Genomic DNA, 24,135 nt, shown 5'->3' on the forward strand with positions numbered 1-24,135 from the left:
AAGCCCTTGTTGGAGTACATGGCATCATTAGCGCTCAATTTGAAAATGTTTTAAAAACTGCTGATCTCTCCAAAAATAAAAAATAAAATAGCTCTTTTAACACAATAATGATGTGAAACATGAAGCAAAATCCAAACAAAATGAATCAAAATCAGCCTTCTGTGGACTGAGAACATGAGACAAGGCAAGTTAATTTTGGTAGCACCATTCAAACACAAGGCAGTCCAGACTGCTTTATTGGAGGTCAGTGAAAAATCCATTAATGATACAAAAGGTTAAAAACTAATGTTAAGATAAAAATATTTGAGGCAATTTTAAATCTGTAGCTTGATTTTAAATCCACATCTAATCTTCGAATCTCTCATTTCCCTTTCAATTCAAAAGTCAGATCCCTCCATTTAAAAGTTGATGTATTTTAAAATCAATTCTTTGACAAATATGGAGCCAGTGCATGAAAATGCGATGAGATCCATTTCCCCGGTGTTGGTCAGGACTCTCCCAGCAGCGTTTCAGATGACCTCTTGGGTCAATTTATTCTTAAACTGCCATTTATTTAAACTTTTCTTCACATCTTCACCAGGGATGCCTGTAACAGCAGAGGTTGCTCTGCATGTCTTTTTGAGCACAAGTCCTTCACGGTTCCATGAGGGATGAATAATTCTAATTTCATCATATCATTTGGCCGTCGTGTTTTTCTTTCTTTGAGTCCAGTCAGCAGAGTTAGCCATACGCCTCTCTTTAGAGCTCTTTCTTACTACAGTGAGAATCCTGTAGGGACACATGAGAGGCTAATAAAGCGGCTCAAGCTCACACTCTGACTCACGGCGCAGCATAAAACTATACCTCCCTGGGGATTGTTTCACAAGACACTGAAAACCGCTGCAGACCCATTAACCACACACACACTGATTAATTGGCCATCGTGTCTGTGAAAAGCTGCTAAAACTTATAGGTTCTTATTGCCATATTATGAGTAAAAACATCTAAATTCACTGCGTTTCTGAAATTTAGAGCTAGCATTTTAGTTTTCACATTTCTTTTCAAATCTTGTTTTCTTTTTAGATCGATTCTGGGTGGAAAAAATAAGAGAGCACTGTTAATTTCTCTAAAAACGTCTTCCTCAGATCGCTTCATTCATTCCGTTCTTTGTGCCTGTTTCTAGTTTGTCTTGTGTTTGATCCTCGGAGATTTGCTTCATGTCTGGAAAGTGTTGACAGGGAATTTCTTTTTTTCTGCTGTTTGACAGAATAATATAAATTAGAAAGTGTGAGATAGCAGCTGCTGACCACATGCTAGGTTTATTTTGGGGCTGTAAAGCAAACCCCGTAGAACTGTCTTCGTATGGGCAGCGTAGAAGTTTTACAGCCCAGAATATGAAACCCTGCTGTCTTTTATTCCATCTTTTACACCTCACTTCTTCTCCTAACTCTTTTTTTTCCACTAAAGGGAAATAGACAGCAGAGATTCTTTTAATGGCCTGTTTCCTACTGACAATCCTTCCCTGCAAAATATTGCAACTAGAGCTTATCTCTGCGCTGATAACGGTCCAAAAACGTAATGCATTTGAGCGCGTGTGCAATGGAGGGGCAATTGCATACACAAATAACATATCTGAAAATTTATATTTAGTGCAAACATGCTTAGTGTGTGTAAGAAACCAGGAAGCTGCTTCCTGTTACTTGTGGAGATAATCAGGAGCAGCTCAGGGTTACATCCAGGGTGCACATGTGTAGGCGCGTATTAATGTTTTTGTGGTAGCTGTCAATAAGATGAAATTAAAGACGACAGATACTTTGATTCACCGTTAGCTTTTATTGCAGATTTAACGCAGAGACAAGACTGCTTAAAGGATATAGCGTGAAAATCACCCACATCCTCATCGATTCATGTTTTTTTTATTTTGTCCTCATCATAAAACACATGAAGTTACTGAAGTAGTTGAAAATGTCCTACGGTTTTAGCTTTATCAGGAACTTTTCATTCTTATAAGGAATGCAGAGGCTCTGCAAAATTTCCTTACTTTATAAAGAAGGCAGGGGACAGAATTACAACAAAAAACCTTTATTGCAAATATGTCAAAAAGTGTCAGGTACAAGAACAGAATATTTTTTTATGATAGGTACATAATACCCCAGTATTTAGATGAAAAGATGGCATCTGTTGTGCAGCCGATTGATGTTGGGTCGTCTGCTAACTGGCTCGTCTGCCCGTTGTAGTTTACATGCGGTGCTGTGCAAATGTTTTATATCGCTTCATAACTTCTTCGAGTCAATAGTTTTGCCGCTGTGTTTACATCTGTGAAGCTATGTGACTTGGGTTTTACTCCAATGTGTCATCTTGAATTGTCACTTTATCTCAGTATCGTTTAGTTTCTTCCGAGCGCTAATATCACAGTGCTAGTCGACACAGTTTGTGTGGGTTGATCTCTGAGGTTTTTTCTTTAGTGTTTTTACTGATCTTCAGTGCAGTCCTTGTATCTGACCATGGCAGCATTGGTGCAGTGGTTGCTTAAAGAATTAGAAAATTGGACAAGTGGAGGACAAAAGAAGAAATGTTGGATCCGAAACACTTTGATAAAGTCAAGTCCTATAGAGAGCGAGAGAACAAAGCCGAGCCTTGTAGTTAAGTATCGAGAGCCTAGTTTTCAGCTAACAGCTGTTTGAGAATCATTTTCTTTGAGTTAAGCTCCTATCTACATGTTGAACTTTGTGATTGGTATTTGTCATATTTCCAATAAAAGAATGGGATTTGATGGGACGTGAATTTCTTTGAATTGATTAAAAGACCATTTATTGCTCAAAAAGGCCAAATCTGTTTTATAAGAGGAAAAGAAATTCAAATAAAATTCACTAGAAGCAAATTATAAATAAATGAGTCAACTTTTACACAATACTGTCTATTACTGAATCTTTTAGAGCAATGCTGGCCAATCTTATCCGTTCAGACAGGCTGTTTTATCTGCTAAGTATAGTCAACATAACAATGTAAAATGGACATTTGGTTCACCATACCGTCTTAATAAAGCGCTTCAGCAAATAAAGTCAGCAGAGACGAGATAACAACGTACAGATCCTCGGATCTGAACGCTGAGAAGAGCGACGGCTGAAGAGCAGACACGGAGTTCACACAGACAAAATGAAGTCACTGCGCTGAGTGAAAGGATCTTACTTTTTAATTCTCTTTGTGTGTTTGCTGAGTGACGACGGGCACAGAAGGCCGGCGCAGACGCACTGCAGCGTTAAATATAGCTCGCTAACGCACACTCACACTGCTTCCCCTCTTAAAATGCTTCCTCTGCACTTAAATCCTGGTATTCCACAAGGGGAAGAGTTTGGTCTGTTTGTTTTATCTGTGCGAGTGTGTGTGTCTGTCATGGACACGTCTCATGGGGGGTCTCGACTCAGAACCCTTAAACGCTTGCATCTCTGTCACTCTTCTCGTCCTCGTTCCCACGCTTAGCAGACACACATCAGGAACCTATTGTTGCTGTATTCTAGTTTTTATTTAGCCTGAAATTTATAATATAAACAATATATATTAACATATACATAGTGAACAACTGGAAAGTGGACATATTCTCTTTACTTTCAGTAACAAACAATGTTTTGGAGTAGCGTAGATAAACCTCTGTATTTTATTGTGATTTTTTTTGTCTCAAAGTGAGGCATTCTTGTGAAGTGGAAGGGGAAAAGGTACATGTGTTGTGCATTTACAAAGAATGTGGTGAGCGTTTGCATCCAGCCCATCTGAGTTTTTGTAGAACCAGGTTTTTACTACAAATAGAGCTGGAGGTTTTCTGGATCATGTGTCAACCAGCTCTGGCCATTTAGAGACTTGTATCTTCTCCCATTCATTTTAGTTTTAGGAAATATCAAGTCAGCTTTTTTTTTAATCCTGCTTTGAGTTAAACCTTCACTCTACTAGGATTTTCTAATTAAGTTCCTTCTGAAACCATTTTTTTTAGCTTTATTTAGTCGTATTGCTGTGCATTTATATTGTTTTTTTGTTTTTTTTTGCGGAACACTTCACAAACTTTTTCCCTGTTTCCCAGTTATGCTGCATTGTGTTGTTCCATCACTCAAAAATTTAATGAAACGCATCGAGTTTATGGTTCAAACGCGACAAGATGTGAAAAGGTTCGATGAGTGTGAATACAAAACAAAGCCATTTTATAATATCTGCCTGAGGATGTAGGAGTTTTGGCTGCATTTAAATTCGGTCTAAGATTTACATGAGTTCAACTGCTGTGGCCTTCCTGTTTGCCATTGTTTTTACACTCAATGAAGTCACAACTAATACACACCCAAGTGTGTAGTGTTTGCTTGACTTGACAGTCACAGTACCCAAGTTATGTAAACTTCTTTCAGTGCTTTCTACTCTTTATGGTTGAATTTAATAATTTTTTTGTATTGTCCACACTAAAGTACTTTTCAAGTCTGCATTTCACCCACTTCACTTCCATCCATAATTGCATGCCCTTCCGTTTCCCTGACTTGTAAATTCTTAAACCAGCCGTCATGATTGTTTTGTTTTGTTTTTGTTTTTGTGTGGTTTTTTTGATGCATTTTTATCTTTATTAATTAAACATATTTTTCTGTCCCCTCCTGCAGATTCTCTCTCCTCTCCTGGACCTCAATCAGAATCGCAATAAACTGAAGCTGTACATAAGTCACCTGACCTCACTGTGTCAGGAGCGTGACCCAATCATATTGCAGGACTTTGCCCCGCCCCCATCTTATCACCGCTCTGACTCCGCCTCCTGGCACACGCAGCTGCACAGCATGTCAGAGGAGCAGGTGAGGGTTCTGTTTTGCATAATTGTGACGATAAGAGAAAATTTTGTTCTTCTTTAATTCGTGAGATTATTAAGCTAATTATTACCTGGAACATGGAAAAAAAATATTTCCTAAGGCCTCAGTGTGGCATTTTACTCTATGCGTTGATGTGTGCATCTTGGCATGAGTACGAGTGGAAGACGAGGCCCACACTGGTTGGCTTGGCAGGTTTTTGGCATTACCTTTGACATTTGTAAAGAGATTTACTCCAGCAGGTCACCTGTTGACAAGCACCTGGCTGCACAACAAATACCGGATAAGACATTTTATTTCATCGTACAGTGCAGGGAGTACACTCCGCCTCAGCTCCTTGGCAGGACGAGGGAGGTGGGTTTATACGCAGCTCGGAGCAGCGAGACTGGAAGAGTTTTTTATTTTGCTGTCAAGATCGGAGCAGCGAGAAGACAAGTTGGGGCTCAGGGAATGCCTTCATGTTGCTGCATTATCATAGTAACCACTTGTGTTTTCAGGCTTTCAATATAAACAGTGCATTATTCAATTAAACAAATTGGGTCTGTCGAAGGCTTCCTCTTCCTCCATATTGAAAACATATCAGCCAAAACATGGTTGCTACATGTGGTATGCATTGAAGGCGGTAACTGTAGATGCAGACACACTCGCGCAGCTCGGTGACAGAGTGTGCGGTTTGGTTACCAGTTTCCTACAGTCTCCATGAAAGCCTTATTGTACGTCTCAATGCTGAGAAACGTCTCTGTTTAGCATGAGCGCTTCACATATGGCATAGCATGGTTTCCTGTCGCTTTGAATAAACTCGGAAAATAGAGAATCAAGCTGTCATTTAATCCCAGGGCACATTCGCCGTTCTGCGGGACTTTCTCAGGCAGAAAAGTATAACGCTTATTTTTCATCATCAGCCCGAAATGCAGACTTTATGTTGTGGTCTTGAGGTCAGACATTAGCTTTTAAATGCAAAGCGTGCTCTGTTAAAACTGATTATGTGGGCAGCTGCTAAAGCTTATCTAATAAGGAATGCAGACTGCTCGTGGTTACAAACAAGTCAAACGTACAGCTGAGATGAAAAACTGTCCAAATTTTCTTATAAATTCACTGGGCTTCACTCGCTTCTTGATTTTTACAGGATCCTCACTAAGACGCCGTGGTGTATCACACAGTAATCCATAACCTGTGTAAATCCAGCTGTTTGGTTTGTTAAAGAATATTAGGGAGGACACCAAATCATGACAATCACAGAATGCAGCTGGAAAATTAAGGTTAGAGTTGTGGAGAACTTGAAATATGTCCAGGGCTGAATTTCTGACAACATACTATTCAGTCCAAAATGGAGAAAGGCACAAATCTGACAATTTTGTGTTTGATTCGTCTTAGAAATTGGCTCTCGAAGCTGAAAGGGACGTCGCGTTTGAGGGAAAACAGTGAGATTTGTTGGTTTTTTTGGTGCTAAAAGCTATTAGCAAGTTTTTTTTCTCCATTTTCTCCCATGAAGATGAAAAGAAACAGCTGTTTGGGTACTAAATGTCCCACTGCTTTAATGAGATAAAACTGTCATTAAAATTTTCATACTGGCAACTTTCACTGCCAGTTACATGGGTGGCAGCCATATTGGATTCAAAACTGAAAGAATGTGCTTTTATATTAGCCAGTGACACTGGTGGCTTATGGGATGTTAATGACTCATAGCAATCTGTTCATGTTAGCTGTAGCTTTATAATAAACACATGAAGGCCTCTTTAAATGAACGCTTTATTAAATGACTTTGGACTTCAGAAAGAAATAAACATGACCTGCCTCTGACACGTTAAGTTAACCACATCATTACAAGGACACATCCAGGCTGAAAATACCAAAATAAGAACCTGTCCTTCTCCTTTTGTATTGAACATCTCAACTATTTAGAAGTGGGAGTTGGGGCTTTCAATCTGAGTTTAGAAAATGTTATTTTCCGATACTATTCAGAATTCTCCAGCGTGGAGTGAGGAAAAGAAAACCCTCCAAACCATATTTATTGCATATTTATTGTTGTTTTCTTGGAGTATAAACATATTTCTAATGGGGTAACTATTACATTCTTTTTGCATTTATGGCATAGTGAAGTAAATAGAAAAATATTACAACGCAACATTTAAAAAAGTCATTATTAAATGTTTGTGGTAATTTAAGCCTCTTTACAAACAACACAAGTCTGAAACTAGGTTATAAAGTGACCTATGAATTTTAAGAAAAGTTTTTAATTCATTCATTAGAAAATTGACTTGGACTAGGACTCGAGACTTGGAAAAATGACTTGTGAACATCTAAGTTATATACATATATGCAATGCATTTTTTTTAAAGTAACGCACAGGTATCGGGTATCCCCAGAAAAGCAAATCAAACTTTCAGAATGAGAAGATTTTAACTTTTAGATTAAAATGTCCCCCTTTTATTTTTGTTCTTGTGTTTCTTTTCATTTTGCCCTTGGAGTTTCTTTCCAGTCCTCCTTTTAGGTTCATTTATCCCAAAGTCATTACGTCAACACTGTATTTCTTATTCACATCTCATTCACTCCATTACAGAGCCTGTTTTGAGGTTTTTAAGCCTTTACAAGGTATATTTTTCAGTGGGATGTTTCCCTTAACAGTAATTCATTTCACAATTTGAATCTTTCTGCCCATTTCTCTGTCCAAACCCACCCAGAGTCGGGCAGTGCCACTTGGCGCCATGCATGGATTTTTTTTTTTTTTTTTTTTTTTTTTTAGCCACCAACCAAGCTTACACACAATTGTAAAGAACACACTGGCAGTCTTTCATTCAAGACGGTGTTTCTCATTTTCCTTCATCATGTGTCGCCATCACCCTGACTGACCCTGTTAATACACACCCAGGCTCACACACGGTCTCCCACCAGACCACCGTGCCTCAATGTGCCAGCCTCTCTTTTTCTTTTTTTTCCTGTTTTGTGGTGACTGCATGTGTTTTACAAGCCTTTCCATGGCTCTGTTAAAATGCCCGGCACTCTGTAAAGCCATTAGCATTGCACCGAAATAGCATGTAAAACACAAACTCATACGAAACGTAATACAGGATTTTTACAGCTGATTTAACATGAATGCACAGTTATCATATGGGACCAGAGAAAGCCTCTGCATTTGACAATCAGATTCTGCTAACACAGTAGCTCGTGCAAATTTCTACCAACAGAGTGAAAAACAGACACACAGAGACATAAATATGTTGTAAAAATCTATGAATGTTTTTGCTTCTCGATGCAATGCGTTCTAAAAATTAATAAATGCTTCATGATTAAAGAATTTCTACTGAAGCAGCACTACATGGTATCATAACAATTTCATTATTGAATACTAAGATGACTTATAAGTCAGATCTCTGGAATTGAATGTAGTAAACCTGGATCCAAGTCATTTGAGTATTTTTTAAGTATTAATAAGTTTAGGTATTACAGCATGTCCTTGGAAATATAGTAACCCAGTAAATTAGCAGCCAAGCAGCTCATAGCCTCTGGTATTGCTCTTCTTATAACAACTCTTTATAATAACCCACTCTAGTTTCTTTTCCTAATGTTTCAGTGCCTTTTTTGTGCCCATTCCTGCGTCCTTATGACAACGTAGAAACTTCTCAAGATCTCCAAATGGACTGCTCACTGAAGTTTTGTCCGGATCCAGCATTTAATTCAGTCTAGATCTTTTATCAAGCAACAATGCATGGAGTTGAGATTAAACCTGCATTTTCCTCACTCTTTGCTTTCTTCCTCATTGAAATCTATGTTCATTTTAGTCATTAAGGATGAAGAAGTGCTGCTATAGTGTTAATACTCTAAATGCAATAGACCTGAAATACAAAAAATGTATGCAAACAGTATTTTGCACACATTGATACTTAAATAATGAGTTTCTTTTCATATTATGTACAGTTATATAGTGAATGTTTTATGCATCTAATGGAAATGTCAGTGAACCCGATGATGTCCTGCTTATTGATCTGTCTGACAGATTTCATAAAGATATATTTATAAAAAATTATCTTAAAAAGTCTAAACTGAAATAAAATATGTTATTAAAGTAAAGACGATAATATTAATTAAGCATTGTATAAAAAAAAGACTAACTTCTAGCTGCATCTGTTTAAAATGAAGGATTTTTTTTTAGGGATCATCATGCTTCAATTAATATCAATTATCCACAATAGTATTTTTTTTATTTTTATTAAATCCTGTGTCTCTGATTTTATGTCGGAAGTGTTTAATGTTACGAACAAACTCTGAGCACATAAACAGCATGAGGCTGGAAGCGTTAGGAACCGTAAAGGCCACTCGGGGTGATGTATTTCCCACGCATGTGATGTGGAGAGAGTGTGGATGGATAGATCAGATAAAGCGGAAGCATATTTGTTCTGCACGAACACGTGAGTGATGGATGTCAAAAAGCTTTCACTGTGGATTTTCTTGAACCACAGGCGTTAAGGAATCGTGCCAGTTGTGGCCGAGGCTTGTAACATGCTGTAAGGCAACGCTCTATTGTTTAGTCAGACTTTTCCGAAGCATGAAAGCAGCAGAGTTGTGCAAATTGCTCCTATGTACATGCATACATTTTTGACATTTGCTCGGACATGTTTGCCTTTTGAATATTTTCTTAATGGACCCTAAGCATGTTTCCTCCCCTAATGTGTGTTTGTTTCATCTTTCTGTTTAACTTCAGCTTAACTGCAAAGTAACGCTGTCTTGTACGGCGATGTTATCCTGAAAGCACTGTTTTCTCTGCCATAGTCATAATAATAAGCTTTATGGCTCAATGACGCCTCTAATGAGCACTGAAGAGAGTTGGCATCAGAATTTTCCGCTCTCCGTCACAAACTCAGGAAGTCTCTTTCTGTCCCTATTAATGGTCTGAAGTATGGCAGTAAAAGAAAAACGTATATTCTGTGTTTTTATTCGTGCGAATGCATGTGGGTGTTGCTCCGTCTTACCGTTTGGAAGCGCTCTCTAGAATTTGTGGTGGATGTTTGCACTAGAGTACGTGTTACCGTTAGTCTATTTAAGTCCTTAGCTTATACGTTTGTGTGTGTTTGGTGCCATAAAGAAAAAAATGAATGAAGTGTTATTGGCTGAAATGTCAGCGTGTGACTCTATCAGCTGAAACTTAAATAGTTCCAGGTTGTTTAACTGCGTGTGTTTTTTGGCCTACTAAAACTGGAGAAACTTCAGAAAAATGGATTTGGAATCCGCTATGTACAACTCTTGCAAGTTATTGGAATGAAACAAGCCGGAAAATTCCAGAATTTAGATTTCAATCTTATGATCTGATCTCTTTATTTTAAGAGAAAATTGGGTCTTTTTTTTATACAATGAAAGAAATATTGGATTTTTGCCAGGTGGATAGTAAAAGTTGTTTTTAAAAAGCGGACACAAATTTGAATATTGACATAAAGTTAATTTATTTCAATTGTTGAATATAGCAACTTAGGTTATATAGATGTAATAAACAGTTACATATTCCAAGCATTAATATCTGATTTTGATGATTATGACTTACAGGAGGTTATCACAAAAAAAGGTAAACGCTGAAGAAGCTGGCAGTTCTCAAAATGCTGAAAGTTCAGTGGAAGAAAAACAGTTAGAAAAACACAGAAAAAAAAAGCTTGAGATATAATACTCCACTAAACATGCAATAACTTAATATGTTATTGAAAAAATCTTTTATTTCAGTTAATTCGCCAAGAGAAGCACATAATGTTAATCAGACAAACTGAAGCCTTTACTTCTCGTAATTATGACAATTTCCTGCTTGCAGCTAATGAAAACACATTAGATTAGAATATTAGAGCAGACAATAAAAAAAATAATAATACAACCTAATAAGATGTATGTTTGTGTACTGTATCCATGAACTTCTTTTGTTCATCAATAATGGCTTTTTAAATGCAATTTGCCGTTTATTTTGCCTTCTGCCAGTGTCTGAGCACAGAAAATCGTAGCGTTTGCTTTGTTCTAGATACACAATAAAACAAATTAGGCTCCCAGTGGGTGTCATCGCTGTTTTTCCAGTTTTATCCCCTGATGTCCAGAGGCGAAATGATTCCCTCCTCCCTGGCTGGCAAGAACAATGTGTGTCCATTGATGCGCCTGCCCGAGAGCCGCCCGTCGCTTTAAGGTCACAGATTGGGCGAATTCTGATTGACAGGACGTAAGAAAACAGGACAGGGCAGAGCTGGAACTAAAACATCACCGCTGATAGTGCAGACTGTAAATACTGCGCCAACAATGGGAGTGGAAGTCCAGCTGCGTCTGTGTCAGTAGGATTTTAGCATCCGCTTTGATTAAAGCATTCAGTCGTGGTAAAAACGAGGAGCATCCTCTGTTGTAGCTCGCAAGAAACTACATAGAATTGTAAATCCAGGCTGTTGCATGAACATTTGACCTTGATCATATTTTAACAAATAATGTACCCCCATATACTTCACAATAAATGACTTAATAGACATTTGTAGAGTTTGGGCAGCAAGGATTAGGGATTGTTTTCCTGCAGAAAGTCAGAACCATCCATCTGTTCTGTGTTGTAGTTTGGAGTCTCTAGTCTAGGCTTTCATCAAGCATCTCTGCTTCCTCCTTCAAGGATGATTGTTTTCTCTTTAAATAAAAGCACATATAATCATTTTGACTATTGCACACGCCCACACATGTACGTTCAGTGGATTTCATAACAATAGATTGACTTGTCTCCTGCCGCCATATGGCACAAAAAACTCCAAGCTACCCCAAACCTGTCCATGAAGAAAATCTGAAATGATTTATGCAACTTTACTGGCACTTGTGTGTCCTCATAGTATGACCAAAGCAGATACACAGAAGAAGAAAAAAAACTCACACTCGACCAGGTCTCGGTACCTATTTCATAGCAACACATCTGTAAGCACACACACACACTTTGGCCTTCACTGGTCATTACTGACAAACTGCTGGTTTTCAGAGTTATTGAATCCAGGCTTAATGGCTTTACCAGACGACCTCTTTTCACATGCCTGTGTCTTTTTCTCTGACTTTCTCTCCTTTCACCCTTGAACTTTCCCTCTCTCTTTTTTTTATCTCCTTCTCGTCCTTTGTGTGCCTCTTTGCTTTTCTCCATCCTTGTAAAACCGTCTTTTAATCTTCCTGTTCATATTGACTTTCCTACTGTCGGTGACCGGGCTGCTCACTCTTCTCACTTCAGCTGCTGCCTTTCCTTTCCACGGCTGTTTCCCTCCATTTCCTCCTTCAACGGTAATGCAAAAACAAGCTGGTATTGGCGACAGGTGAAGGCCAAAGACCTCAATTTACACACAAAATAAAATGTGCAGAAAGCTGCTTTCCACTCTTAGTCCTTTCCCACTTTTTATCCAAATGCTGCCCTCCTCACAGAGTTAGCCATAACAGAGGTCCAGCTTCACACTTTTCTCCTACATAAGTGGTGCAGATGTTTCCCTCAACAAGTTCAAGTCATTTGTAGTTGCTATACTGGAAGAATTTACTTCATAATGGTTGTAAAACACTGTAGACCTGGGCCCAAAAGCAACACTTATTCCTAACAGCTGAAATTTGTCTTTCCTGGAAGCATGGAGAAAGTATAATGGCGTTCTTTCATCCTGCTGGCTGGCAGTGTGCAAACAACACGTGGGGGAGGGGCAGAGCTGTCGCTCTTTAATCCAAGCACCTGCAATAGGAAGACTGTGATATATATATATATATATCAACCTTCTTTCATCCAGCTGACATCCAGCTGACTATAAATGCTTGGTAAAGAGTAATCGTAGTCATCTCATTTAAAGGATTTCCAAATATAGGAACCATATTTTGTAACATTTTAAGACCTTTGAAGCCATAACCATTTATATTACCTAGAGAGGCACCAAAGAAATTAGCTTACAGCTCGTAATGCTAACCAAGCCAAAGCGCTAATGCTAACACGCTAAAGACAATGTTTAACGTCAACTCTCCGATCATTCGACTTTGTGCCTTTGTGTTGAAATAACAGCATTTCCTGCCTCGCAGTGACCGCCCTCATCAGGCTTAACACCACAAATGCTAAAAAATTATTGACCACTGCTTAAATATAAATCTTTTAAATGCTGCTAATCATAGCCCTAAATGCCAAATAATAAACTGGTAGATCAGATGTTGACCACTAACCACTAATTGATGGTTTACTAGTCGTCCTTTCTTGTGAATCCAAAAACTTGTGAAGAAATTGTGATTTTTGTTGTTGTTGTTTTGCTTTTTTGGGGGGGGCATTTCAGGAATTTAAAGGTTCAGTATTAGAAAGAGAAGGCTTGCTTTTTCTGTACTGAAAATGATTTTTTATATATCTTTTTTTTTCTCCTTTTAAAATTTGTGTGCTCAAAGCTTTAATTTAAATGAAACGGTAAACTCAAAAATCACAGTTTGGGATTTTGCTCAAGTGCTTTTATCTTCCTTAGATTGTTTCACTCTGACTGTACGCAATTACCGCTGCGGTCTTTTTCTTGTTTACTTCTGCAGCACTTTATATTGTCAGGCCAGCTCTGTGTATTTGGTCCTCAAGGGCCAATTTAAGCTTTAAGCCTTGTTTATATGCCTTGTAAGTCCTGTTCCCTCTGAAGCTCCTCCATGTAGTTAAGAGTGCAGGCTTCAGATTCATGAGCCCCGTTTGTTGGACGGTGGAAGCCTTTGAAGGTCGCGCTTGTAAATATGAATCTGTTCCTGAAGTGAGTTTAGCTTTCTAAATAGCCTATAAAAATAAAATTACCAACCGATTCTGATTTGCCCACCAGACACTTTCTCCGGAGATGTTAAAGAGTGCAGTGTTTCAGTCCTCCACGAGCAGTTTTAGCCACAAGTCGTGGAGCAGTATTCCCACCACAGCTCGTTAGCTCGCGTTATTAGTGGAGCTGCCTCCGCTACGACTGTGCTGGACATAATGTGGGCACTTTTGGGCTTGGTGCAGCACCGGCAGCCAACTTATGAAGCATTTTACACGCTGTTGTAGTCTGTACGGGCAAAATGGTTAGAATAAAAACGGGCAGAAGGATCGAAGTCTGTAGAGGCCAATTTATATTTTTGTTGCTCGTAATAGTATTTCTATAGCACCTGTTAGTGTTTCTGCTTTTCCTTAGACTTTACATCATATAATCTCCCCCATTATAGAGTCGAAATAGGTAAAAATATGCCCTCCAGACATTTTCAGATTCCTCTCTCGCTCTCTCTCTCTTTGAGCTGAAGGCTTTTAGTTCTGTATTTCTTTTACATTTAACTATGTCATTGAGGTATTTTTTTTATTATAAAACAAGAACATTTGCTTCTTTGCAGTCTAAGTTTATTTAAAATGGATATTTCAGAGACGCAGATGGTTACAATGTAAAGAAATACGACACTTTATGTAAATATTTTAGGGTAAATGCAGCCCATATGGTTTGAACAAAACAGTGCCAGTCAAATAAGAAAACCATTAAATGCCCTCTGTCTTGTCTTGTTCAGTTGCACTGATTATTTTAGGCATTTTACTTTTAAATTAAAGTGCGTGTATCTTAAGCCATCGCCTGACTTTGACATCTTTATTTTTGCTAGCTCGGCTCCTCTCAGACTGTCAGACCAAACCGCATACAGCAGCAACGGCTACCCAACACTGTATTACTGCTGCTGTAAATGCAGTGCTTTGTATTCTTTGTTACATCATCTTTTTAATAGGCCAACAAAAATCCCCCCCAAAAAATTCTGGCTTTCATATCTCTTTACAAATAAAAATCTGAAAGTCGGGCCTGTATTTCTTTTCAGCCCCTCTGCTGTTACATCTGCGATCCTTTTGAGGTTTGTCTCACCAGCTCTCCATATATAGAGTGTGCAATACATATATTTTTTTTTTCTTCTCTGAAGAAGTTTTAAAGCTCAGTTAGAGTCAATGGAGAGAATCTGTGAAAAGCAACGTGACTGGGCCGTTCTAACAGGTGAACACGCCTTGATCTCAGCCGTTCCATCGTGGTCGTTCCCTTTGACTGCAGGCTTGGGGTCGTTTTCCACCTTGAAGGTTTGCCTCCACCTTTGCAGACTCCACTGGGTGTTCTTCCAGGATTGGCCTGCATTTAGCTCCATCGACATTCACATCAACTCCACAAATGAGATTTCATACGGCTTTCTTTCAACAAGTCGGAGGGAATAATATGAAAGTAGACTTCACCGCCTGAGTTGTGGGTCTGTCCAGGACCTATAAAGTTACCACGGGCCTCTTGGCTGCTCCTCTGATCGATGTTCTCTTTACCCGGCCTGTCAGTTCAGGTGGACAGCTTTGTCTTTTTATGGTTTGTAGTTGTGTTTTGTTATTTCCACTTTCCGGTGATGGATAGAAGATCAGATCTCCGTGAGGCGTTCGCAGTTTGGGGTTTCGTTTAACAACCTAACCCCGTTTTAAACTTCCTGCTGCGTTCCCCGCAGCTTCACGAAGCTGCCCGGTTATGAATGTTCTCGCTAAGACGGTCGGAGAACATCTGGACCCATGCTAAGATTAAATTACGTTCAACTGGATTCTGTTTAATAAGCGAGTGACCCCTGAAGGTAACTGGAATTAGCTGTGGGTTTTGTTAAGGCACATGAGATCAAAGAGGGTCGAATACGCTTTCAAACTACAACTTCTGCCTTTTTCTTTTCACTTTGCACTACAAACTGTAAAGAAGTGTAAGGGGAGGGAATACATTTTTTGCAGAACGGTGTAGTTTTTACTGGAAGATGAGCTGACCCTGATCTGAGGAGACACAAGACTCACTACCAAGAACATTCTTGTTAAATGAGTCAAATCACGGGGAAGTTTTGGTGTTTCAACAAACAGCCATGAAGTAGACGGATACAAACATTTGGCTTAAGTTACTGTAAATTAAAAACCGTCCTCAAAGAAACCCTCCGTCGTAAGATGATACATTTGTTCTTCCTCTCCTTTGTTTCCTTTTCTCCCCCCCTTTTTTGCTCTCCGTTTGCGAGTGTTTGTTCATGCTCCTATCTTCCTTTGCTGACTTATGGTTTCTTTAGAAAACATTAGCATTCCTCCACAAAGAGGTTCAGGCCCTGCAACACGTGTCAGGAGGTCAGCACATACACACATCTTACCTGTCATCCTCATTCTCGAGCTGATAACCTGTGTGTGAACGAACGCGGGGCACGGGCTGCTCCAGCAGTGTTTGTGTGTGTGTGTGTGTGTGTGTGTGTGTCGCCGTAAGGCCGATAATGATCAATCATGATAATGGAGCTTTAATGGCTGCAGTAAAAAAAAAAAAAAAAGCAAAACAGACCCTCTCTGTGTAACAGACACACACGTAACCCCTTCACCTTCATCTTCCCTTCTTTGCTCAGACCCTTCTGCCACTCAGTTAATCAGGATTGGATCTTTAACCTCATGTAGTTCGCTCCCTCGCCTGTCACCGTAAAAACCGAACTACTGTGTCATATATTCTGACAGGAAGCACATCTGTGTTATTTTTTATTATTCCCTCCATTTATATCAATCTTCTGCATTTCTTTATTTATTTATTTTTTTTTTTTTTTGTACCACACGCTGAGATTTCATGAAACACGATCAGCAGCGGATCTAAAATACAGCATTCAAAGTCATAATGCAAAAATCTGAAACGGATTCAGCCGTAAAGCTCTTGATTTAGATGAAGACGTTTATCGTTCAGCAGCAAGTGGGACTTTCTCTTTGGAATATATAAGCATGAGACCGCTTAGCAAAACCTTTTGGTTTATAACACCTATTGGAAGATTATAATCTCTGCTATTAGAAGTCACGTTTCGCAAGTTTGAATCAGTTTAATCACTCATTGTTGCATCATTTCTTTAAATCACCGAAAACATCATGATAATAAGGAATAAGATTGTTTATTCTTGAATTATTCAATTTTATTCTTCACATATAAAACTCCCAGAAGAGGTAAGTATACTTCATTGTAAAAATGCAATACCTTCATATCTTTAAAAAACAGACAATCCAGTAAGACGTTAGCTTGTACGTGAAGAAATTAATTGAATGTGTAACGGATCATCAGGTTGAAAACTGTTCCAAGATCAACAGCGGTAGAGACTCATATTCTCCATATAATCTTTCCTAACAAGCTAATAAAACATAAACAGCCTCAGCAGCTATCAGGACTGATTATTTTTTGGCATTTCTGTTCTGGATTCACAGCTTGTTGTTCGGTTCATCTCTCAAATATTTATGTTTTTAGTTTAAAAGAGGAAGATACAATAGGCTAGGATGAAGCAAGAGAATTATGCTTTGCAGCCAAATAAGAATAATAATAAAGTTATTTAAAAATAAACACCTGATTCTGAAAGGCAACAGATGCTCTTATCAATTGTTCAGTATCTCAAGCTAAAAAAAAAAAAAACAGTCCACTGCCAATCACATGATGCAAATCTTATCTGATTTGTGCGGGAGTATCGCTCATAAAGTATGAGGATTAAATAAGACATAACAATTCAAAGATATTTATACTGTTGTGATCTGCTGATCCCCTCAGAAAGAGCCGTGCTGGTTTACCACCACAACCTTAAATGGTTGTTATACGGAAGGACGGATCCATTGTTTCATGCCATTTACACAATCCTGAACCCACCGTCTGAAAGTTGCAGCAGAAAACAAGATTAGGCATTGCATTGCATCTGTTATTGTTGGATTTTATTGAGTCTGTACAAACTGCAGCCTCTTTCCTGCTCTGAGTTTACAGTAATGTTTTCTGTTGCTCTGGAAAGAACCGACCCAGAATAATGATCTGCTTTGTTGGAGGAGTTTTATTGATTGAAATGCCAACCAAATCACTGTGACTGCAGTATTTTATGTTTCTACTTATCTCCATACTTTTATCTCAGGAAAGAACAAAATTTGACCTCTTCTTTAGACTTCAAGTTCACCTAAGTTACTTCTAGCTTGAGTGGATTTGATAGTCCCTTGTAAGACAACATAAGGTTTACATTAATTATATTTTTATTTAATTATGGGTTAAAAAATATTGAAATTTGTGTTTTGTATAAAGAAAACCAAGTGGTATTGTTCGGTAAATTTCCTTTTCCATGTTTTTTCAGTCTGTTTACTGAAGTCCGCTATTGCTTTTGGAGACTTTTGGCTGTGAAGCAGATATGCTGTGGATTCTTCTTCAAAATAAAACCTGCATTTAGTGTGTGTGTGGTTTTATTTTTTTTGTCTGTGTTTGTGTTTTTTTGGGGGGGGCAGGGTTTACCCAATTTGACTTTTTTTTTTTATCGTTTTCCACCGATTTTGTCAAACGCGGGTCAAGGTCGCTTGAGAAAAGCGGCACTAAACCGATTATCTCCTCTCAATCACCCTCTAACCTTATCTTTACTGCCGTGTTGTTCTGGGAGATTGCGGCTTAAAATGCAAAGCCATTAAGTTGAATTACCTAAAAAAAGCGCTCAGATTGATGCTGGCGATGTCACTGTTCTTCGCTGTAAAACAGAGCCCTCTAAATCCTTCGCTCGCTCAATCCAGCACTCTTAAAGGTCTGCGTGGCCTGATAGGGCCAGCAGAGCTGATAAAAGGATGAACTTTTTTTTTTTAAAATCAAGGTGATAACTGTCACCCAGCAGATAACAGCGATAGGAGTTGGACTCTGTGCTCAAAACGCCCCGTTTTTCCTTCAAATCTTGTGTTTTTTTTTTTTTTTCCTGTCCGTCATGTGGCGGGGATTCCTCAAAGATTTGATAATGCGCTTCGATTTTCCCCCTCAAAATTTCAAAACCGATCCTTCGCGTTATCCATAAAAGTCTTTTGGATGGCAAATTTTCGAAGCATGTGTTTCCTATATCCATCACCTGGAAAGAGTGAATGAGTCAGAGTGTAAGTTTAGATCTGTGCAGTGGGGGTAGTCTCCAAAGCGGGGCCAAGCGTTTGCTCTTTTAACATGGCATTAAACTATCCTGCATGTTTCCTCTGAACCCTTTCTTCTACAAAAATCCGTTGAGGTTTGAGGTTGCATGAAAAGTTCACGGGGTAGCAAGACGGTTTGTCGGCGACTCGCGAGTAATCTTCAGATTCTCTCGCTAATTATTTTTCCTATGAAGCTGTTTCTCCAGATCCGACTTACAGTGGCAGCAAACCTTTTATGGAGTAAATAGACTGGAGATTTAAATCTAACATAGTGATTAATTATGCATGGGGGGGGGGTTGGAAAATGTGCACCGTTTTTATTTCCTATAAATAGTCTAATGAATACAAGTTTTATTTTGCATGTTTTCATTTGGTCATGACTGAATCCAGCTGAACTGTTTGAAATCGTGCAGCACTGAGAAGAGCCAGAATTTAATAGAAATGTTTAAAACTGGTTTTAGATGTCCTGACTTTTTTTAGTCCCTGGTGTGGGCCAAGTTTCAAACACAACCTGCAATTAAATGGGCAGGGGGGGAAACAAAAAAATCAACAATTTCAGTTTCTCCAATAATAAAAATGACCCAATATATGGATAATCAGCAATATATGCATGTGCTTTATAGGCAGAGTTTCATTAATCATTAATGTTATTGCTTGGAGCAGTTTTACACATGAATAACGCCACTGTAATATAAAATACCACTGAGGTTTTTCTGGCTATGAGATGAGAGGAGAATGAAGAGGTTCGGCTATAACGAGGGGATACTTGCCAGTATCTGACCCAGGCCTCACACACACACACACACACACCATCATAAATGTAGGCTTGTGTTACACGAATGTTTAAGCGGCGCTCTTATTGATACAGATGTATTGGTCATTAAGCCGGTTAGATTTGACGTCTCAGCTCCGCCGCGGCCAAAGAAAACAGCAGCGTTGCTTTGCTGCAGAAACGTTCCCGTCCGTTTGAAGAGAAGGAGCTACGCTCGGGTCTTTTCAGATTACCGGCTCACATATATTATAATCTGAGGAGTTGTTTTGTAGGCGTTTGACTTCAAACACGCTTTAGAAGTGTCAAATTGCAAACATCTCTCCATGGTGCTCTGCGCCACATTGGACTAGAGCAGGGATGGGTGGTGGGGGGGAGGCATTGGGTGGAGCTCTATGTAGCAACCCCCCGCCTTCTTGAGCCCCGTCCTGCATCTCAGTTTTAGTGCTTAGGGCATTGGGGTTGGGGTGGGATAGACTCTGCTGTTGGGTCTTACACACCCCACCCACAAACCCAATCTAGTTCGCTTTATGGATACATATCTGCAACATTAAAACAGACACAAATGCATGGGGGGCAGGGGGGCATGCTCTAGACTGGAGGTGTTAGGGTTGGGAGGGGGGTGTACCCATCTTGAGATATACTCAAATCCTAAAGTTTAGGATTTGCTGAAATAATTTGCCAGGTCTGGAGAAGAATGGGGGAAAAAAAAAAAATTCCAGACCTCTTTCCATTTCCCACTAAGGAAATGCAAACACTAAGCAGCTAAATAATAATATGCATAAAGCAGCAACACTGCTTTGGCTGCAGCTGAGAGTTTGCGCCTTAATTCCTGATCTTTCTGACGGTGCATCAGCGTCGCGTTTAAAACTCACTGAACCGGCAGCCGGTGAAGAGGGGAAAAATAAGTCTCATTACGTCGAGCCAAAAGCATAAATTCAGTCATGCCTTCGATGTCCTGTGGTCATAATCCATGTTGGAGAAAATATTTTCACTTGGCTCCTGTAATCTGTTGTCCCTGTTGGCCAGGTGATTTTTGTAAATCCCACAGATTCTATTGGTTCTGATGGATCTGAGAATTCCCCATGAGGCCATTTGCGTTTTTGCATGAACTAATGATATTAAAATGCCTAATCATTTATTAATCTGTCCAGAATATGTGTTTTTAGGAACAGTAAGCTTTTTAATGTCTGATTAGTTTTTATTCAGAGGATCGTATTAATTTTTAAAAAATATGACAAATCTTCATTAGCCTAATCTCTCTTTTTTTTTTCTTTCTTTTTTTTTTTTACATTTTTCATACAACTATTGTGCAATATGAACTGATTTAGTTTTGACAATGTGACTCAATATCTAGCTGCATTTGTAATAGACTAATGTTATTAGTTCATGATCACCAGTAGTTTAATACCAAGAAGTAGTTTTGGTTAATTGAACTGTTTTTCCATTCATTTCTGCATTTTATGCAAAAACGAAATATCTTGCATTTTTGCAAATGCAAAAGTGCAAAAATGCAATTTTGTCGAATTGCAAAAATGCAACTTTTTGCCTGAAATATTTGTGGAAATTAAACGTTCGAACTTGGTCTTGGTCTCGGAAGAAACCGGTCTTGACACACTTTTACTGGCACTTTTTATTTATCTGCTTTCTTACAGTAGGAATGGTACGACGCTGTTGAGCTTTGAAACATTGCCATAAATCTCTACAGGGAAGTAATATTCACAAAATGTGCTTTGCTGTCCTTGAAAATACAAGAGTTTACAGATTGTGAAGTGGAAGAATTTGACCTTCAACTTTCCCATAAATGGAAAATATTACACCAATAACTGATTTCATAATTTGTGGATAAGATTGGAGTATCGTTTAGTTACCTAAAGGTTCATATTTTGTTATCCAACGTCCAAAAGGTTTTCAGAAAGGGAAAGTCTTTTATTGTGGTCACAAAATTGTTACGTTTTTCTCCTCCCTTTTTTGCGTTTCTTTCAGTTGGAGGCGGAGTTAGCGTTGTGTGAGAAGGAGGAGGCGGAGCTCCAGGAGTACGCCAATCAGGTCCTGCAGCAGATTGCCGACCGGTGCCCGGACATTTTGGAACAAGTCGTCAATGCCTTGGAGGACAGCTGCTGACTGACCTTTGCACACACACACACACACACACACACACGCTCACAGACTGACTGGAAAAGAAAAAAAAAAAATCACACTCGCTTGCATGCAAAAGTCAAACATTGAGCGCGAACACACCGGGGAAAAAAAAAAATAATAATAAATAAAAATAACATCTCCTGCAAGCCGCCACAATCCTCCTGAAACGGAAAGAAAATCAACGTTGAAGAAGTTCAACTGTGCTTTAGTTGTTCTAATTTAAGAGGAATGTTGGTGTTACATCGCGACAGAAAAACACATTTCCAATATCAACAAACTGTGCCAGCTGAAGGAAACGATGTCCCTTGGTCAGTTTAAAGTGCTTTATTGGCAGATTAAATCAAAATAGATATATTTTTCTAACTCTTCTTAGAAAGAAAGCACTTCTGCTGCACTGACCATCTGTTACACTAACCATCTTGTAAGTCCTGGCTGGTTGGTGGCTGCGGTTCCACTCTGGGAAAATATTTTCAACCCGAGAAAGAGGCGTTAAAAAAAAAAAAAGTTATTTGGGCTTGCCAGGCTGCTTCTGATGCTAGACTTGCACGTTGTTGCCACATTTTTTTATTATTATTATTATTTGATCAATTTGAGTGTGTTTATTTCAGCTGCCTTTCGCTATTTGCATCATTTGCTGCTATCTTTTTTTTTTTAACTTTTAGTCAGTTTTTGTTCCTTTCTCTGCAGGTGTTTGATAAAAAAAATGTCCAAATGTCTTTAGTACCTTCTACACCTATAGGCAACCCTGGTAAGGATTGGTAAAATGCTTCAAAACAGATGAGGTTTTTTGTTGTTGTTTGTTTTATTTGCAGTAATATTTTTTTTTCCTGTTCTGCCTTTTGTACTTTGTACACCCCTCTTCTTCTTATTTGACAAAACGTAGTCCTCTAATACAACGCCACAAGGTGGAAGCATCTTTAGATGGAGGTTGTTATGGGGAGAAAGTTGACTTTTCCAAACGTTTTGGCTCTTTATCGTGTTAAAATGTTATAAAGGCAACCAGATTTTACTGAAGTTTTTGCAACGAGGTTTCCAGGACCTATGGAGGAGAAAACGGCATCATAGGTCCTTCACGTATTTAATTGATTTATGGCAAATTAACCTAATCTAATAACTAAGCTCTGATGGGGAGCTCAGTCACACCACCAGATTAAACCTGGATTAACATTGTGTCCAAGTTATAGTTATTTTAAACATTTCAGCCACTCCAAATATTGACAAGTTTAAGCATGTAGCTATTTCTGTTATTGACTTTTGAAGATCAAAATGCATATGCCTTAATAAAATTTTGTGGGGTTTTTTGTCTGTTCTTTTTTTTTTAACTAGTTATGTGTCTTAAGAAAAATGATAGATGAATTTAAATGTTAATATTTCTTGACGTGGCTTTTCCACCGCTTAAAAATTAGATTTTGTCAAAAGCCGTTTTTATCCTTCCTCCTCTACCAGGGGTTCGGCTTAAATGCGGAAGGTTCTCTGGTTTCTTGTAAATCGTCGTGTAAATCGTCGAGGAGTTCGTTTCATTAGCATCACGGCGTCTCAGTTTGCCGTCTGTCGTCGCTCATCATGAAAAAAACCCGAAACGACGACACATCTCGCAACAGAACCTTTACTCAAGCACTCGGACGTGCTGTAAACGCGGATCGCTTCTGTGAGAACAAAACACGTCTTTGGTGTAGTCACGTCGTCCCGACTGAAATCAGGTTGACTTCAAATAATTCCTCAGCGCATCTTCCTCACGAGCCTCCCTTTAGAGTCACCGAGAGGTCAAATCGTTTCTGAAACGTCGTTGTTTCTTTCCGAGAAGTAAGTGTTGCATATAAATACAGATATATTTTTCTTGTTTCTTTTAAAAGTATGCATAAAAAAAAGTATAATCTTTGTTGGTCTGGTGTCAAACTCTTTGTTTCTTTTTGAAATTTTGTGAATAATTGGATGTGTTGTTAGACTTTGTTTCCACCGGGAAGACTCTTCAAAGTTTCTTGTCGAGTTCAACACTGACAGTATTAGCACGGTCCAGAGCTGCAGGTTATTTCAAGTAAACATTATTTCCCTTCTTTTGAATCGGCTGTGTGAGTTTCGAGGCTGTGTCTTGTCCGTCTTGAGGCTTTTCTTTTCAAAACGTCACCTGGTTGGACACGAAGCTGGAAGACTTGGATTTATGACGCGTCCTCAAATCTAACTGGTTTTTAAGTTATGAAGGTTATGCTTTTTGGACTCTGAGCTGATTTATATGCACGAAAGTCAGCCCTTGGCTTCTTAAGTGAAACATTTATTGATCCCACAGATTTTATGGATGGTTTGAAAACCCAGGTGTGTCTCATTTAAGGAAGAGACCCAGTCAGATTTGAGCTTGTGTGTAAATTCCTTCTTCTGTTTTCTGTTTTGGTATTTTTTGTGTGGTTTTTTTGTTTTGTTTTTTTACTGATCGTGTCCATTACTGGGAAGGATGCTGACTGCAACTCACTTTGAACTTGTTGTGGATCGAAAAATCAGAATGTGAGAGAATGAAATGAAATAAATAAATTAATGCTTTATCTTCA

At 38.8% G+C, this 24,135-nt stretch overlaps 1 protein-coding gene across 15 annotated transcripts in view; it reads left to right on the forward strand.

The window, feature by feature from the left end:
• The window catches only part of erc1b (ELKS/RAB6-interacting/CAST family member 1b), a 126,674-nt gene extending 102,539 nt beyond the window's left edge, over window positions 1-24,135 (forward strand). For 12 of the 15 annotated variants that reach the window (XM_016677586.1, XM_016677592.1, XM_016677588.1 and 9 more), the window contains 2 exons: window positions 4,611-4,796; window positions 21,440-24,135. In XM_016677586.1, the coding sequence (XP_016533072.1) occupies window positions 4,611-4,796; window positions 21,440-21,577 (324 nt within the window). In that variant the 3' untranslated portion in view covers window positions 21,578-24,135. Of the gene's footprint in view, window positions 1-4,610; window positions 4,797-21,439 lie in introns of those variants that run through there. The other 3 variants (XR_001663657.1, XR_477145.2, XR_477146.2) reach the window with 1 other exon arrangement.

The sequence above is a fragment of the Poecilia formosa genome, unplaced genomic scaffold, assembly GCF_000485575.1.
Source record: "Poecilia formosa unplaced genomic scaffold, Poecilia_formosa-5.1.2 Scaffold159, whole genome shotgun sequence".
Lineage (NCBI taxonomy): Eukaryota > Metazoa > Chordata > Actinopteri > Cyprinodontiformes > Poeciliidae > Poecilia > Poecilia formosa.